The sequence below is a fragment of the Carcharhinus amblyrhynchos genome, unplaced genomic scaffold, assembly GCF_965287045.1.
Source record: "Carcharhinus amblyrhynchos unplaced genomic scaffold, sCarAmb.v2.hapA scaffold_39, whole genome shotgun sequence".
Taxonomy (NCBI): Eukaryota; Metazoa; Chordata; class Chondrichthyes; order Carcharhiniformes; family Carcharhinidae; genus Carcharhinus; species Carcharhinus amblyrhynchos.
Genome location: NW_027649780.1, coordinates 4,775,113 through 4,794,258, shown reverse-complemented (window position 1 = coordinate 4,794,258; position 19,146 = coordinate 4,775,113). Strand labels below are relative to the sequence as shown.

The 19,146-nt window shown below is 47.5% G+C and overlaps 1 protein-coding gene across 1 annotated transcript; it reads right to left on the bottom strand.

Moving 5' to 3' along the window:
- Positions 1-1,479: 1,479 nt before the first annotated feature.
- LOC145363543 (uncharacterized) lies at positions 1,480-18,540 on the bottom strand. The gene is made up of 4 exons (XM_080218730.1): positions 18,451-18,540; positions 16,674-17,685; positions 6,911-7,130; positions 1,480-2,708 (listed from the first exon to the last, which is right to left on the bottom strand). The coding sequence occupies exons 2-4, from the start codon at positions 17,342-17,344 to the stop codon at positions 2,013-2,015; spliced, it is 1,587 nt and encodes a 528-aa protein (XP_080074856.1). The 5' UTR covers positions 17,345-17,685; positions 18,451-18,540; the 3' UTR covers positions 1,480-2,012.
- Positions 18,541-19,146: the final 606 nt, after the last annotated feature.

The following is a 19,146-nucleotide window of genomic DNA, read 5'->3' as shown; positions in this document are numbered from 1 at the left end:
ACCCAGGCAAGTCGTGGGGGTTACAGATAGTGCGACATGAACCCAAGATCCCTGTTGAGACCGTCCTCATGTGTGCGGAACTTGGCTATCAGTCTCTGCTCAGCGACTCTGCGCTGTCGTGTGTCGTGAAGGCCGCCTTGGAGAACGCTTACCCGAAGGTCAGAGGCCGAATGCCCGTGACCACTGAAGTGTTCGCCAACAGGAAGGGAACAGTCTTGCCTGGTGATTGTCGAGCGATGTTCATTCATCCGTTGTCGTAGCGTCATTAACCATTTCATCTCCTGCTGTGTCTCAAGTAGCTGTGTGTGTTTGAGACCCGCTCTTCACTCCATCTCACTGTGAATTTAGGCTGGCTATTTTTCACTTGTAACAAATCACATCTGCACACTCACTCTGTTATCCCAAAATCATGTCTCACATTCTTAACTCTCAGACGTGCTGACGAAAAGATCAAAGTGAGTGTCTGTCTTTCTTATCTCCTCTTGTTTTGCTGCTGATATTTCATGTAGTGGCTTTCAAATGTGGATTCTTTAAAACAAAGCTCATTGATGTAGGAGTGTTTCAGAGACCAAGTATGATGCTGGCTTTCACTGATTTACAACTCAGCTGATACAGAACTCATGGAGACAGTAATTCTGGTTGGAAAAATACTTTAATGCCTAGGCCTGGTCCAGGGGCTTAGGAGGATAACTTGGGGCAGCCCAAACTATTCTAAATTGCATTGCTTCTGATATTATAATTATACAACTTTCAAAAACCATTTGCCTGTCCACTTTGCTCACCCAGTCAGATCTGAGCCTATCATTATTCGTTAGCCACTCCTTATTGAAAAACTGTCCTAGCAACTCTTGAACAGGAAACTGCATGTTCTCTTTCATTCAATTGTCTGGGAAGCTTGTACTGCCTGGAATCCACACCGATGACCAGTGGATGTATTGTTTTCAAAGAATGTGGTTCTTCTTACATAGCTATGTACTATCATGCCTTATAGTGTCATTAGCCAAGGCTAAGCTTTTAATACAGAATATAATGTTTTCAAAAATAGATGTTTAAATTCTCTAAACGTGGTTATATGTAATTCTATGCAAACAGTACTTTTGTAACTCCAGGTACTTTGTGATTATTCTATACCTATATTCACTCTAAATTAAGCTATCCTGATCTATTAGGATAGTTTTAGTCCAGGTTATCCTGAACCCCCTTCCAACAATGGACAAGAATGTAAATATCTCCAAGAGAAAAAGGTCAACTTGTTCATCCCATCCACACATTCCAGACTTTCACTAGAATGAAAGTGGATTCCACATTGATATAATCCATTCAACCACACCCAAGTTGAGTTGTGCCAATTCTTTAATTTCCAGGATAATATATTCACAATACCTTTAAAACAGAAGTTAAACATTCCCATTCGATTTCAGGCAGTAACATAGTTTGTTAGTTTGTTCTTTATTGTCAGTGTCAGGCTGGGGTTGTTCCCCTTGGAGCAAAGGAGGTTGAGGGGAGATTTGATAGAGGTGGATAAGATTCTGACAGATTTAGATAAGGTGGACAAAGAAAAGCTGTTCCCATTCACTGATGGGACAAGGACGAGGGAGATGCAGATTTAAAGTTTTGGGACAGAGATGTAGAGAAGGATGTGAGGAAGAATATTTTGCTGCAGCGAATGGTAATGATCTGGAACTCGCTGACTATGAGGGTGGAGGAAGTGGAGACAATAAACAATTACAAAGAAAATTAGATGGGCATCTGGGGGGGTTTCAAACAGAAATGCTGACTAAATATCTCTGACCTTCCTAACACCCTGTCACTCTGTGATCCTTGTGAAATTTGAAACCAGGTATTTGCAACAAGACTCAAAGAGCATCAGCCCACTGGAGGCAAAGTTGTGAAACTGGTCAGTCCAGCAGAAAGAAACCCTCCGACTCTCCCCATTGCCCAACTGTGAGAATGAACAAAATGCAGTCCTGGATATAACAGAGAGCAGAAACAACAACAGCAGAATCCTGGAATCACTCGTGAACTCGCTGGTGTCTCAGCAAGTTGGATGAAACACAAAATGCTTTCCCGCACTGAGAGCAGGTGAACAGTCTCTCCCCGGTGTGAACTTGCTGGTGTGCCCTCAGGGTGGAAGACTGATTGAATCCCTTCCCACACACTGGGCAGGTGAACAGTGTCTCCCCGGTGTGAACTTGCTGGTGCCTCCGCAGATTAGATAAATGAGTGAATCCCCTCCCACACAGAGAGCAGACGAACGGCCTCTCCCCAGTGTGAACCCGCTCGTGTGACTGCAAGCTGGATGAATCATTGAACCCCATCCCACACTGAGGGCAGGTGAATGGTTTCTCCCCAGTGTGAACTCGCTGGTGTCTCCGCAAATTGGATAGTGTCGTGAATCCCACCCTACAGTCAGAGCAGGTGAACGGTCTCTCTCCAGTGTGAACTCGCTGGTGGGTCTGCAGGCCTGATAGCTGACTGAATCCCTTCCCACACTGAGAGCAGGTGAACGGCCGCTCCCCAGTGTGAACTCGCTGGTGTGCCTGCAAGCCTGATAACTGAGTGAATCCCTTCCCACACTGAGAGCAGACGAACGGCCTCTCCCCGGTGTGGCTGCGCCGATGAGCTTCCAGCAGAGATGGGGCTCTGTGCCTCTTCCCACAGTCCCCACACACCCATGCTTTCTCCATGGTGCAGGCGTCCTTGTATCTCTGCAGGTCAGACAATCAGTTGAGGCCTCGACCACATGCAGAACATGAATCGTCCCGCTGTTAATGCTGCAATATTTTTCAGGCTGGTTGAACTTTTTCCCCAGTCAGCGTACTGGAACATTCACTCGTGCGTGGCAGTGTGTTGGTGCTTTTCTGTTCACACTGAAGTTTCAAATATTTTAAAATCGACAGATCGGACAATCATTTCTCCTTCTAGATTTAAAGCCAATGATATTCAGGTCCCAAGGAATGTGACTCTGTCAGATCGAGATGTGGCATTTGAGATTTCAGCCTGTAGTTCCTCGTTCACTACCCTATAAAACAAGTTTGCAAAAGTCATCACTGTCAGTACAGGATAGAAATTCAGAACAGACAATTCTAGTTTCTATGGAACATTCCTTCCTCTTTCATTTCCCAAAAAAATAATAAAGCTCCATCCCACACACTCTCCCTCCATTCTCACTCTGCTGTATCTAATTTTCACCCTCCCAATTCTCCTGAAGGTGCTGATTCGGACTGATCGACAGATCCATGCTCACTGTTTAGGGTGGCACAGTGGTTAGCACTGCTGCTTCACAGCTCCAGGGACCTGGATCCGATGCTCGGGTCACTGTCTGTATGGAGTTTGCACATTCTCCTCATGTCTGCGTGGGTTTCCTCCGAGTGCTCTGGTTTCCTCCCACAGTCCAAAGATGTGCGGGTTAGGTTGATTGGCTATGCTAAAAATTGCCCCTTAGTGTACTAGGATGCTTAGGTTTGAGGGATTAGCAGGTAAAATATGTAGGGATGTGGGGGTAGGGCCTGGGTGGGATTGTGGTCGGTGCAGACTCGATGGGCCGAAGGGCCTCTTTCAGCACTGTAGGGTTCTATGATTCTGGTTAGCCCTACTCCCTCATAGCAACAACAGTCTGCTCGACAGACTGGAGGGGGCTGATTGTGGACAAGTCCCCAGGACCGGATGGAATGCATCCGAGGGTTCTGAAAGAAATGGCGGAGGTGATAGTGGATGCCTTGGCGGTTATTTTCCAGACGTCGCTGGATTCCGGGGAAGTGCTGGATGATTGGAAAACGGCTAATGTTACGCCGTTGTTTAAGAAGGGTGCCAGGCAAAAGGTGGGGAATTATAGGCCGGTTAGTTTAACGTCTGTGGTAGGTAAAATGTTAGAATCTGTCATTAAGGAGGAAATTGCAAGGCATCTTGAAGGGAACTGCTTGATAGAGCAGACGCAGCACGGTTTCATTAAAGGGAAGTCGTGTCTGACAAATTTACTGGAGTTCTATGAGGATGTGTCTAGGGCAGTGGATAGAGGAGAGCCGGTGGATGTGGTCTTTCTAGATTTTCAGAAGGCGTTTGACAAAGTACCTCACAAGAGGTTATTGCAGAAGGTCGAGGGACATGGAGTTGGGGGTAGGGTGTTAGCGTGGATAGAGGATTGGTTGTCGAATAGGAGGCAGAGAGTGGGGGTCAACGGGTGCTATTCGGATTGGCGGATGGTGACTAGTGGAGTGCCCCAGGGGTCGGTGCTGGGGCCTCAGCTTTTTACCATTTATATAGATGATCTGGAGGAGGGAACCGAGTGTAGGGTGTCGAAATTTGCTGATGACACCAAGATTGGGGGAACGGCAAATTGTGCGGAGGGTGTGGAGAGTCTACAGAAGGATCTAGATAGGCTGGGCGAATGGGCCAGGAAATGGCAAATGGAATTTAATGTTGGCAAGTGTGAGGTGGTCCACTTTGGTAGGAATAATGGTAGGAAGGACTATTACTTACGGGGCGAAAAACTGCAGCAGGCGACGGTGCAGAGGGACCTCGGGGTCCTTGTGCATGAGTCGCAAAAACCCAGCTTGCAGGTGCAGCAGGTGGTCAGGAAGGCGAATGGGATGCTGGCCTTCATAGCGAGGGGGATTGAATATAAAAGTAGGGAGGTCTTGCTGCAGCTGTATAGGGCATTGGTGAGGCCGCAGCTGGAGTACTGTGTGCAGTTTTGGGCGCCGCACCTGCGCAAAGATATTTTGGCCTCGGAGGGAGTGCAGAGGAGGTTTACTAGGCTGATACCGGAGTTGAAGGGGTTGAGCTATGAGGAGAGGCTGAATAAATTAGGCTTGTACTCGTTAGAGTTTAGAAGAATGAGGGGAGATCTCATTGAGACGTATAAGATGATGAATGGGATGGATAGGATAGAGGTGGAGAGAGTCTTCCCGCTCAAAAAAGACAGTAGGACTAGGGGGCACAGCCTCAAGATAAAGGGGGGGCGGTTTAGAACAGAGTTGAGGAGGAACTTCTTCACTCAAAGGGTGGTGAATCTCTGGAATTCTCTGCCCGTTGAAGTGGTGGAGGCTGCCTCGCTAAGTATTTTTAAGACGCGGGTTGATGGGTTTTTGATAAGAGAGGGGATTAAGGGTTATGGGGAGAGGGCGGGAAAGTGGAACTGAGCCGCGACAGATCAGCCATGATCTTATTGAATGGCGGGGCAGGCTCGAAGGGCTAGATGGCCTACTCCTGCTCCTATTTCTTATGTTCTTATGTAACCCAGGTTTGATTCCCTGCTCGGGTCACTTTCTGTGTGGAGTTTGTACATTCTCCACCTCCCCCCCTCAATCCCAGTATGGGATTCCTCCGGGTGCGCTGGTTTCCTCCCACAGTCCGAAAAGATACGCTAGTTAGGTGCACTGGCCATGATAAATTGTTCCTCAGTGTACCTGAATGAGCACCGGAGCGTGGCCTTTGGGGGATTTTCATAGTAATTTCATTGCAGGGTTAATGTAAGCACACATGTGACACTAATCAACAAACTTTAAAGCTTAAAAACTTAACACAGAGACCAAAGCAAATTGTAGCTACAGCGATTTGGCCCATCGAGTGTTTTAAACCATTCAATGAGATCATTGGTTCATCTACCTCTGCATCATTCTCCCCACACAAAACCCATATCCCTTGATATCTTCAACACCTGGAAACCAATCAATCTCTCCTCTGAAAATACTTGATCACTGAGGCTCCACAATCCTCAGGAGTTCAGAATTCCAGGGCTTCACCACATCCTTAAGTGAGGAAATCCCTTCTCATCTTAGCTTTCTCTCCGTCTTCCTGTCTGTTCTCCAAAACCCTTGACACTTTCGTCAGTCAGAAATCTGGCTAACTCATCCTTAAATATATTCAATGATTGTCAGCCTCCACTGGTCCCCGGGGAAGAGAAATCAAAAAGATTAACAACCCTCTGAGGGTTGTAACGTAGCTACAGTACCATATTACAAGTCCATGGATTCCATTTCAAAATGAAACTGGATGGTAGTAACTAAACTTTCAGGGGAATGGGGATACAGAAGGACAGTAAAAAGTCTGACAACACCAGGTTTTAGTCCAACCTATTTATTTGATAATATACTCACAAGCTTTCGAGGGACACCCTCTTCGTCAGGTGAATGGAGAGTTCTGGCCTCAGACAGAGCATATAAAGCACAGACATTATATGAGCTTTATATGCTCATATACACAGACAGAGCTTTATATGCTCTGTCTGAGGCCAGAACTCTCCATTCACCTGACGAAGAGGGTGTCCCTCGAAAGCTTGTGAGTATATTATCAAATAAATAGGTTGGACTAAAACCTGGTGTTGTCAGACATTTTACTGTGTTTACGCCAGTCCAATGCCGGCATACCCACATCATGGATACAGAAGGGTACAGGATTGTTCTACAGAGAGTTGGCATGGACGCGAATTACAAATGGATTCCTTCTGTGCTGTAACGACTCTAGGGCTGGAAATGTATAACATGGCTACAGCATTACATTACAAGACTAGAAATAATAATAAACGTACTTTATTACAGAACCATAAATAATATCTCTAATCTGGATCATATAACATTACACATGTTTCTGTCCTGTATGAATTTACTGTCCCCTTAAATGTCAGCCATCTCTTGGGAAAGCAGCCCTTTAACTGTGAACATTTAGCCAGACAAATAAATGTGTTAAGCTGAGGGAGCAAAGGATGCCAATGCCTTTAAGAGAGAGAGAGAGAGAGAGACCTGGGCCAACCTTTGCAGAGTCTGCAGCCTCCCTGGATTCACTTCCTTTCCCTTCAGTTGCTGCAAGTCCCCAATTTCCCCCAGAATGAGGAATGAAATGGAAAGGGGCAGAAAAGAAAGTGTTTTACTCACAGATGTTGGCCTCTTCGTCGACAGGAAGAAGTTCTAACGTGTCTGAAGCTCAATCTGTGTTCGCACAAAGCCTGCGCCCTGACTGGCTGGAGGACCAGCGTCCTTCCGGTCCTCCAGCTCTTCCCATTGGCCAACACCTCAGCTTGAAGGTCAGGTGATGGACTCTCCTCTGCACATGCGCAGTCCCGGGGCCCGGGGGCGGAGGCCACCGAGCGGCTTCTCGCTCTGGCCGGAGCCGCCAACCGTTGGTCTGGAAACCTCGGCTCGAGGAGGGGGAACAATGGGGTGGGGGCGGGGCTCCCGGGTCCGCGCGGCGGTGTTGACCAATGGGAAGAGTTGGAGGACCGGAAGGAGTCCGGTCCTCCAGCCAATCAGAGCGCGGGCTTTGTGCGGAAGCGCGCGGCTGAGTGAGTGTTCCAGTGCACTGAGTGTGGGAAGAGCTTGAACCAGTTACACAGCCTGGAAATACATGGCAGCATTCACAGCGGGGAGAGACTGCTGTACCCGTGTTCTGTGTGAGATTTAACTGATTGTTTAACCTGCAGAGTCACAGGGACACCCACACCATGGAGAAACCGTGGAAATGTGGGCTGTGGAAATTGGCCCTGGAGGGAGTGCAGAGGAGGTTTACTAGGCTGATACCGGAGTTGAGGGGGTTGAGCTATGAGGAGAGGCTGAATAAACTGGGCTTGTACTCGTTAGAGTTTAGAAGAATGAGGGGAGATCTCATTGAGACGTATAAGATGATGAATGGGATGGATAGGATAGAGGTGGAAAGACTCTTCCCGCTCAAAAAAGACAGTAGGACTAGGGGGCACAGCCTCAAGATAAAGGGGAGGCGGTTTAGAACGGAGTTGAGGAGGAACTTCTTCACTCAAAGGGTGGTGAATCTCTGGAATTCTCTGCCCGTTGAAGTGGTGGAGGCTGCCTCGCTAAATATTTTTAAGACGCGGGTTGATGGGTTCTTGATAAGAGAGGGGATTAAGGGCTATGGGGAGAGGGCGGGAAAGTGGAACTGAGCCACAACAGATCAGCCATGATCTTATTGAATGGCGGGGCAGGCTCGAAGGGCTAGATGGCCTACTCCTGCTCCTATTTCTTATGTTCTTATGTGTGGGAAGGGATTCAGGGTCCCCTCAGAGCTGGAAAGTCATCGACACACACACACACACACTGGGAGAGACTGTTCAGCTGCCCTGTGTGTGGGGAGGGATTCACTCTGTCATCCAACCTGCTGGTCCACAAGTCCATGCTGGGGAGAGATTGTTCGTCTCCATTTGCGGGAAGGGATTCACTCAGGTCCCAACCCTGCAGTGACACCGTGCACGGCTCATCCTGTAGAGAGGCCGTTCCTCTGCTCTGTGTGTGGGAAGGGATTTACAAGGTCGTCCTGTCTTCAGCAGCGAGTTCACGACAGGAAGAGGCTGTTCAACTGTACTGATCTTGGGAGTGGTGGAGGCTGCCTCGCTAAGTATTTTTAAGACGCGGGTTGATGGGTTCTTGATAAGAGAGGGGATTAAGGGTTATGGGGAGAGGGCGGGAATGTGGAACTGAGCCACGACAGATCAGCCATGATCTTATTGAATGGCGGGGCAGGCTCGAAGGGCTAGATGGCCTACTCCTGCTCCTATTTCTTATGTTCTTATGTAAGTGTTTTGGGGATGCATCCCAGCTTTGCGAGATAGGAGTGATTTTACACTGGGAAAAAGTTGTTCCGCTGCTGTGTGTGTGGAAAGGGATTCAGTCTTTCATCCAATCTGTAGACACACCAGTGAACACATGCTAGGGAGAAGCTATTCAACTGCTCTGGGAATGGGAAGGGATTCAGTGGTTCATCAGCCCTGGAGAAGCACTAGCAAGTTCACACCGGGGGGAGGCCATTCATCTGCTCTGTCTTTGGAAAGGGATTCACTGATTCATCCAGCATGCAGAAGCACAAGCAAGTTAAACACAGAGAAGAGAGGCCACTCTCCTGCTCCACGTGCAGGAAGGGCTTTACTCGCTTAACCAATCTGCTGACACACTAACGTGTTCAATCTGGGGAGAGGCTGTTCACCTACACTGTGTGGGGGAAGAGTTTGTGGATATCTCCAGCCTCGAGAGACGCCAGTGAGTTCACACTGGGGAGAGACCGTTCACCTGCTCTGTGTGCGGGAAGGGATTCACTCATTCACCCAACCTTTGTAGACACCAGTGAATACACGCCAGGGAGAGGCCATTCACCTGCTTTTTTTTTGTTCTCTGTACAAACATTAGAAACGTAGCAACCTTGAGAACAAGATGGCCTGGTGTGGGAGGGGAATGTGGGATTGCATTGAAGCAACACATATGGGATTTTTTTTAGAGCTTTAAGACAGAGGAGAAAGATCACAGTCTGAAGTTGTTAAACCCGGTGTTGAGTCCTGTAAACTTTGAAACATAAAAAGCAGGAATAGGCCATTTGGCCCTTCAAGCCTACTCTGCCATTCATTATGATCATGGCTAATCATCAAATTCAATATCAATGTCCCACCTTCCCCCCCCCACATATGCCTTTAGCCCCAACAGCTATTTCTAATTTCTTCTTGAAATCACACTATGTTTTTAGCCTCAACTACCTTTCTGTGGTAGTGAATTCCACACATTCACCACTCTCTGGGTGAAGAACTTCATCCGCACCTCAGTCCTAAAAGGTTTACCCCTTATCCTCGGAATATGACTCCTGGTTCTGGAATGGGCCTAACGTGCTTACGTATAACTGTTCAACTGATGAACAATGTAATGTGAGTCAGAGTTTGGAAGGTGTTGTATCATTTATTCATCTTAACGATACAAGTTGAAACACAAACTTTCAGAAGATCAGAGTACTTGAATCAGTTTAAAACCCAGTTGAATTTGGTCATTGTGTCAGAGACTTGGCTTGATCTGGGAAGGGGTGATGAGTTTGAATTTGAAGGCTGTGAGATAAGAAGAACAAAGGACAAAAACAGCCCGGGAAACAGGCCCTTCAGCCCAACGAGCCCACGCCACCATTTTAACATTACCCATCCCCCCCTCCACCCATGACCCTTATCTATGCTTATGGCCATCCACATTGAGGGAAACCAATTTAGGGACAATTTATTATCTCCAATCAGCCTAATAGCACATCTTTGGGGTGTGGGAGGGAACCGGAGCACCCGGAGAAGACCCACGCAAGCACGGGGAGAATGCGCAAACTCCCACAGACACCGGCCCAAATCCATGTGTCTGCACAGCAAACAGTGATAGTCACTGAGCTGTTGCGTTGCCCAGCATCTGGTCCAGTTACGACGTGAAGCACTAGGCTATTCGCAAACATCCAAGAGCAGCCCTAGTACGACCCATCGCGTGTATGCCCCTCGTTGGACAACAAGGCGGACCGACTTAAAACCTGTGAGCTACATTAATCGGACAAATTAAAAAAGGGGTTTTGGCTTTGTGCGTGGATAGAATTTTTAATTAGAAGTCACTCGGACAGTTAATATCGATGTTGTGATGGGAAACATAACTGTGGAAATTATTATTGGAAAAAGGTAATGATGTTGCCGATAGTTGTGTATCCAGGAGACCAGGAACCAACATCAAGACATTTAAAGATAGTCTGGAAAGAATGTTAACCAAGATTGAGGAAAAGATGACATTGTTTGTGTGTGGAGGTTTTAATGTTGAATTTTTAAAAATTATCATAGAATCCCCACAGTGCAGAAAGAGGCCATTCAGCCCATCAAGCCTGCACCGACAACAATCCTACCCAGCTCCTATCCCCATAACCCCATATATTTACCCTGCTAATCTCTCTGACACTAAGGGGCAATTTAGCATGGACCTAACCCGAACAACTTTGGACCGTGGGAAGAAACTGGGACACCCAGGGGTAACCCATGCAGACACGGGGAGAATGTGCAGTCTCTGTACAGACAGTGACCCGAGCTGGGAATTGAACCTGGGTCCACGGCGTCATGAGGCAGCAGTGCCCCATGACAGTCAAACTTTATGATAGTCATAAACAAACTAAAGATTTTGTCGCTCTGCAATTTAGCGTGAGCTTTTACTCATTGATTAAAAGGCTCAGAATCACACAGGGCAGATGAGGCTCTTCGGCCCATCGAGTAGGCACTGACCCAAGTGAAACCCTACCTCACCGACCTCATCCCACTTACCAGCACTTAAGCCTTGAATGTTATGATGTGCCAAGTGCTCCTCTGGATACTTTTTAAAGCATGTGAGGCAATTTGCCTCCACCCCTCTCTCAGGCAGCGCATTCCAGACCATCACCACCCTCTGTGTAAGAAAAAGTCTTTCCTCATATACCCCCTCACCTTGAACCTATGTCCCCTCGTGACTGACCCTTCAACTGAGGGGAACCATTGCTCTCTATCCACTCTGTCCACGTCCCTCAATCTCGTACACCTCGATCAGGTCACCCCACAGTCTTCTCTGCTCCAGCGAAAGCAACCCAAGCCTATCCAACCTCTCTTCATAACTGAAGTGTTCCATCCCAGGCAGCATCCTGGTGGATCTCCTCTGCAGCCCCTCCACTGCCTTCACATCTTTCCTGTAACGTGATGACCAGAATCATAGAACCCTACGGTGCAGAAAGAGGCCCATTGAGTCTGCACCGAACACAATCCCACCCAGGCCCTACCCCCATATCCCTACATACTTTACCCACTAATCCCTCTAACCTACGCATCCCTGGACACCAAGGGGCAATTTCTTAGCACGGCCAATCAACCTAACCCGTACATCTTTAGACTGTGGGAGGAAACCGGAGCAAACCCACGCAGACACGAGGAGAATGTGCAAACTCCACACAGACAGCGACCCGAGGCCGGGAATCGAACCCAGGTCCCTGGAGCTGTGAAGCAGCAGTGCTGACCACTGTGCTACCGTGCCGCCCACAGAACTGCACACAGCACTCCAGCTATGGCCTCACCAAAGCTCTTTGGGCAAGCGTGCCACAATACCCTTTTCAGCACCCCACCTTCTGTCTGCAGAGACCTGCGGACAAACACGCCAAGGTCACTTTGCTGCTCAGAGCTTCCGAGTGTCATGCCATTCATTGAATACATCCTTCTCAAACTACATTTCTCAGGATTAAATTTAATCTGCCCATTGAACCATCCTGTCTATATCGTCCTGTAGCCCAAGACACTCAGTCTCACTGTTAACCACCTGGCCAATCTTCGTGTCATCCACAAACTTACTAATCCATATAGTCATCTATTTACAATATATAAATGACAAACAACAGGAGAACCAGCACAGATCCCTGTGGTACGTGATTAGACACTGGCTTCCAGTCACTGAAGCAGCCTTCTGTCATGTCTCCGACAACTGAGCCTATTTTGAATCCACCTCATCAAATTAGTCTGTATCCCACGTGCATTTCCCTTCAAGTCTCCCATACGGGATCTTGTCAAAGGCTTGGCTGAAATCCAATATAAACTACATCAACAACAATACTCTCATCTACCCTCCTGGTCACCGCTTCAAAAAGTGCTACCAAATTTGTTAGGCCTCTGACGAAGCCACGTTGACTTTCCGTGATCAGGTCTTGCCTCTCCAAGTGGAGATAGATGCTCTCCTTCAGAATCTTCTCCAATTGTTTCCTCCCACTGACATGAGACTCACAGATCTATTGTTCTCTCTCGCTTATCTCCACAAGCCTTCTTAAATAGTGGAACCACATTAACTGTTCTCCAGTCCTCTGCCACCTCCCCCATGTCCAGAGGAATTAAAAACGTCCCCTGCAATTTCCTCCCTTGCATCCAATAAGTGCTTCTAAAAGGTTAGTCATGATACGAATCAATTCCAGCCTCCTGGACTACCTGGATCCACTACAGTTTGCCTACCACCGCAACAGGTCCACAGCAATCACCATTTCCCTGGCCCTGCACTCAACCCTGGAACAGCTAGATAACAAGGAGACCTATGTCAGACTCCTATGCATTGACTACAGCTCAGCCTTCAACACTATTAGTCCCACAAAACTCATCTCCAAACTCCGATGCCTGGCCTCGCACCTCTCTCCCTCTGCGACTGGATCCTAAACTTCCGAACTCACAGCCAACAATCAGTAAGGAGAGGCAACAACACCTCCTCTACGATCACCCTCAACACTGGTGCCCCACAAGGCTGTGTTCTCAGCCCCCTACTATACTCCTACAACTGTGCGGCCAAATTCCCCTCCAATTCGATTTTCAAGTTTGCTGATGACACCACCATAGTGGGTCAGATCTTAAAGAATAACAAGACATAGAGTCTGGTGAACTGGTACAGCAACAATAATCTCTCCCTCAATGTCAACAAAACGAAGGAGATTGTCATCAACTTCAGGAAGCATAAAGGAGAACATGTCCCTGTCTACATCAACGGGGATGAAGGCGAAAGGGTCGAGAGCTTCAAGTTTTTAGGTGTCCAGATCACCAACAACCTGGTTTTCCCCCCTATGCCCACCAACACCTCTACTTTCTCAGAAGACTAAGGAAATTTGGCATGTCAGCTATGACTCTCACCAACTTCTATAGATGCACCAAAGAAATCATTCTTTCTGGTTGTATCACAGCTTGATATGGCTCCTGCTCTGCCCAAGACCACAAGGAACTACAAAAGGTCGTGAAAGTAGCCCAATCCATCATGCAAATCAGCATCCCATCTATTGACTCTCTCTAAACTTCCCGCTGCCTCGACAAAGCAGCCAGCATAATTAAGGACCCCACACGTTCTCTCTTCCACCTTCTTCCTTCGGGAAAAAGATACAAGAGTCTGAGGTCACGCACCAACCGACTCAAGAACAGCTTCTTCCCTGCTGCCATCAGACTTTTGAATGGATTTACCTCGCATTAAGTTGATCTTTCTCTGCATCCTAGCTGTGATTGTAACACTACATTCCGCACCCTCATTCCCTGCTCTATGAATGGTATGTTTTGTCTGTAGCGCACACAAGAAACAATACTTTTCACTGTATATTAATACGTGACAATAATAAATCAAATAATAAAAAAAATCATAGCAGCCTGGGATACAAATAACCTGGATCTGGTCCATTTTTAAGTCTGTCAACACTTGCAACACCTTGTCACTTGCTATGTCAATGATAAACCTCACAGTCTCATTCCCTGAATTCCATACCTTCATCCGCATTTTAAGAACATAAGAACATAAGAAATAGGAGCAGGAGTAGGCCATCTAGCCCTTCGAGCCTGCCCCGCCATTCAACAAGATCATGGCTGATCTGTCGTGGCTCAGTTCCACTTTCCCGCCCTCTCCCCATAACCCTTAATCCCCTCTCTTATCAAAAACCCATCAACCCGCTTCTTAAAAATATTTAGTGAGGCAGCCTCCACCACTTCAACAGGCAGAGAATTCCAGAGATTCACCACCCTTTGAGTGAAGAAGTTCCTCCTCAACTCTGTTCTAAACCGCCTCCCCTTTATCTTGAGACTGTGCCCCCTAGTCCTACTGTCTTTTTTGAGCGGGAAGAGTCTCTCCACCTCCATCCTATCCATCCCATTCATCATCTTATACGTCTCAATGAGATCTCCCCTCATTCTTCTAAACTCTAATGAGTACAAGCCTAGTTTATTCAGCCTCTCCTCATAGCTCAATCCCCTCAACTCCAGCATCAGCCTAGTAAACCTCCTCTGCACTCCCTCCAGGGCCAAAATATCTTTGCGCAGGTGCGGCGCCCAAAACTGCACACAGTACTCCAGCTGCGGCCTCACCAATGCCCTATACAGCTGCAGCAAGACCTCCCTACTTTTATATTCAATCCCCCTCGCTATGAAGGCCAGCATCCCATTCGCCTTCCTGACCACCTGCTGCACCTGCAAGCTGGGTTTTTGCGACTCATGCACAAGGACCCCGAGGTCCCTCTGCACCGTCACCTGCTGCAGTTTTTCGCCCCGTAAGTAATAGTCCTTCCTACCATTCTTCCTACCAAAGTGGACCACCTCTTGGGTGAAGACCGATGTGAAGTATTTGTTCAACACTCTATCAATGTCCTCTGGCTCCACCTATAGATTGCATCCATTGGTCCCCAATGCACTGTATTCTTTCCCTAGTTGTCCTCTTCCTGTTAATATACTTGCACAATATCTTGGGATTTTCGCTACTTTTACCAGCCAAAGCTTTCTCATATCCCCCCCCTTTGCTCTCCTAAATGCTTTATTAAGCTCCATCCTGCACCTTCTGTACTTCACTAATGCCTCCGCTGATTTTCTCCCCCTGTAACTGCTAATAACCTCTCTTTTCCTTCTCAACATATCCTGAATCTCTCTGGTCATGATGTGGATGTGCTGGCGTTGGACTGGCGTAAACACAGTAAAAAGTCTGACAACACCAGGTTTTAGTCCAACCTATTTATTTGATAATATACTCACAAGCTTTTGGGGTTAGCCCCTTCGTCAGGTGAATGGAGAGTTCTGGCCTCAGACAGAGCATATAAAGCACAGACAGTTTAGAGATTACTGATTAGAATGCGAATCCTTACAGATAGTGCGACAATGTACCATGCTTCGGGATATCCTTTCTTGCAACGTATCAGGTAGATTGTCTACCTGCATGGTACATTGGGGAGACCATGCAGACGCTACGACAACGGATGAATGAACATCGCTCGACAATCACCAGGCAAGACTGTTCCCTTCCTGTTGGCGAACACTTCAGTGGTCACGGGCATTCAGCCTCTGACCTTCGGGTAAGCATTCTCCAAGGCGGCCTTCACGACACACGACAGTGCAGAGTCGCTGAACAGAGACTGATAGCCAAGTTCCGCACACATGAGGACGGTCTCAGCAGGGATCTTGGGTTCATGTCGCACTATCTGTAACCCCCGTGACTTGCCTGGGTTTGCAAAACATCACTTACTGTACTGTCTGGAGACAATACACATCTCTTTAACCTGTGATCAGTGCTCATTCCACTCACATTGTCAGCCACTTCAGGTCTTGAACAGCAGGTTAGGTGTAAGGATTCGCATTCTAATCAGTAATCTCTAAACTGTCTGTGCTTTATATGCTCTGTCTGAGGCCAGAACTCTCCATTCACCTGACGAAGGGGCTAACCCCGAAAGCTTGTGAGTCTATTATCAAATAAATCGGTTGGACTAAAACCTGGTGTTGTCAGACTTTTTACTGTCTCTCTGGTCAACCATGGTTGTCTGGGCTTGTTATTCTCTCTAGGGTAATAGGAAGGAGTATGTTGGGTCTGTACCCTCCCCATCTGCTTTTTGAACCCCCACCCATTCCTCACTGCTCTTCTGTTGATTTCCACACAAACAGCTGCTTCTGTCTACTTTAGCCAGATCCTGCCTCTTTTTTTTACTAAAATCGGCTCGCCCCCAATCCTAAACTTCTATTGCTGCGTCCATAACCAGCTTTTGTTCCACCTGATATTCCCCAGTATCAAACCATTTCTCCCTCTCGAGTTCTGAAGTAGAGTTACATTGTGAAACATTAATTCTGTTTCTCTCTCCACAGATGCTGCCAAACTTGCTGTATTTTTTTCAGTTCTTTGTGGATTTATTTTAGATCCACCTGTAGTGGTGGGAAAAACGCTATTTACTATCCAGGATAAAATAAATGTCCTTCATCAGCTTCTGTGGATCATTTCAGTGGAAATGTGCTCTCCCAGGCTCAACGAGCATCAGCCCACTGGAAGCAAAGTTGAGAGACCGGCCAGTCCAGCAGAGTGAAACCCTCCGACCCTCCCACTTCACCAACTGTCAGACTGAACAGGGTTCAGTCCTGGACTTGAGCAACAGCAGCAATAACAGCAGAATCCAACCCCTGTCATCGCTTGTGAACTCGCTGGTGCGTTACCAGGTGGGATGACCGAGTGAATCCTTTTCCACACACGGAGCAGGTGAACGGTCTCTCCCCGGTGTGAATGCGCTGGTGTACCCGCAGGTTGGATGACCTTCTAAACCTCTTTGTGCAGTGAGAGCAGCTGAACGGTCTCTCCTCGGTGTGAACGCTCTGGTGGGACATCAGATCTGCGGTACTTTTGAAGCCTCTCCCACAGTCAGAGCATTTAAAGGGTCTCTCGTTGGTGTGAATGACTTTGTGTTTCTGCAGGCCAGATAATTGAGTGAATCCCTTTCCACACACGGAACAGATGAACGGTCTCTCCCCAGTGTGAACTTGCTGGTGTACCCGCAGGTTGGATAACCTTCTAAATGTCTTTGTGCAGTGAGAGCAGCTGAACGGTCTCTCCTCAGTGTGCATGCGCCGGTGGGACACCAGTTCCCAAGAGCTTTTGAAGCCACTCCCACAGTCAGAGCATTTAAAGGGTCTCTCACTGGTGTGAGTGACTTTGTGTTTCAACAAGTTGGATAACTGAGTGAATCCCTTCCCACACACCGAGCAGGGGAATGGCCTTTCCCCGGTGTGAATGCGTTGGTGAATTTCCAGTCGGCAGGGGTGCCTGAATCCCTTCCCACAGTCCTCACATTTCCACGGTTTCTCCATGTAAATCTCCAGGTTTGACTCAGTTGCAGCCTTATCCACACACAAAACGGGTACAGTCTCTCCCTGTACTGAATGCTGTTCCTCTTTTCAGGCTGTGTAACTAGTTCAAGGTCTTTCCACAGACAGTGCACTGGAACACTCTCACTCGGGTGTGTGTATGTCTCAGTGCTTTCCCAGTCCCGTTTAAGTTTAAAGCCTCCTGAAGCAGACAGGGACAGCGAAACATTTTTTCTGCTCGATTCAAAAGTCGATGATATTAAGATCCTGATGAATCAAATGGCTGGATCTGGATATGATGTTTGTTTTAGATTTCTGTCTGTAAATTGTTACCTTCTGTTATCCTGTAAAAGGAATTTACAAAAGTTAGTCTCACTATAGGATAAAAATTCAGAACAAATTTCTATGGAACATTCTTTCCTCTCTCGTTCCCCAAAAGCTGTTAAATCTCCATGCCACACACTCTCCCTTCATTCTCACTCTGCTGTATCTAATATTCAGCCAATTCTCCTGAAGGCTGATTGAGCATGGATCTGTCCATGTTTCCTGTCCTAGACAGAGAGCTGAAAATCTCCAAACTGACAGCCAAGTTAAAGTTCCACATTTGGCTGTAAATGAGCAGACTAATCACAGAATCATAGAAGGAAGCTATTTGGCCCATTGAGTCTGTAATGACTCTCTGACAGAGCATCCCACCCAAACCCCATGCATGTAATCCTACCCATTAAACCCACCATTCCCTCTAACCTACACATTTTTGGGCAATGAGCAATTTAGTACGGCCAGTCGAACTTGCGCATCTTTGGACAACGGGAGAAAACTGAAGCGCCCAGAGGAATTCTATGAAAACAGAGGGAGAATTTGCAGACTCCACACAGTCAGTGACCCGAGCCCGGGGATTGGAACCAGGGTCCCTGGATCAGTGAGGCAGCAGTGCTAATCACTGTGCCACCGCAATGATGTGTGTAATACATTGTATTAGCTGGTCAGAGATAAAATGTGAGGAGGATCCTGACTTAGGCTGCGAGTGACGACCTGGAAGTTAAAAATTGAAGACCCGAATGAGGAAAGAAATGAAAAGGGGGAAGAAAAGAAAGTGTTTTACTCACAGATGATGGAGACAGGAGGAAGTTTGAGTCTGTCTGAAGCTCAATCTTCATTCAGAGAGAGAGCAGCAGCAGCAGCTTTGCTGGGCAGGAATGAGCAGGTCAACAAGCTGATTGTCCACTTCCGCATTCAGACAGCGGAGAGCTCTGACTGGCTGGAGGACCACTCTCCTTCCGGTCCTCCAGAGTTCCCATTGGTCAATTCTCCCGCAGACAGACAATGAGGGGCGGACCCACACCTGGTGGGCGGGACTTTGCCCTCCAGCCGCGCTGAGCTGCTGTCCAATGGGAAAGGCCTGGACAAACAATGGTCAGTGGCGCCGGCTTTGTCCCGGGCCCCGACCCGCACATGCGCATTACCTCTAGAGTAGCACATGCGCACAGTCGACTCAGCCTCTCATCGATCTGACCAATGGGAAGGGTTGGAGGACCGGAAGGACCCTGGTCCTCCAGCCAATCAGAGCGCGGGCTTTGTGTGAATGAAGATTGAGCTTCAGATAGACTGAAACTTCCACTTGTCTCAAACATCTGTGAGTAAAACACTTTCTTTTCTCTCCTTTCCATTTCTTTTCTCATTCTGGAGTTGGATTTTTAATTTCCAGGTCACCACTCATTGCCTAAATAAAGATCCTCCTCACATTCTTCATGTAGCGGTAACCAGATAATACAGTGTATTACACACATCAGGTAATAGTGTAT

Coding starts and splice junctions, on each gene's coding strand:
- LOC145363543 (XM_080218730.1), bottom strand. CDS start 17,344: ATGGAGAAACCGTGGAAATGTGAGGACTGTGGGAAGGGATTCAGGCAC. Junction 7,131..16,673: donor ACGCACCAGCGAGTTCACAA/GCGATGACAGGG, acceptor CCTCGAGCCGAG/GTTTCCAGACCAACGGTTGG. Junction 2,709..6,910: donor ACAGATTGAGCTTCAGACAC/GTTAGAACTTCT, acceptor TCTGACCTGCAG/AGATACAAGGACGCCTGCAC.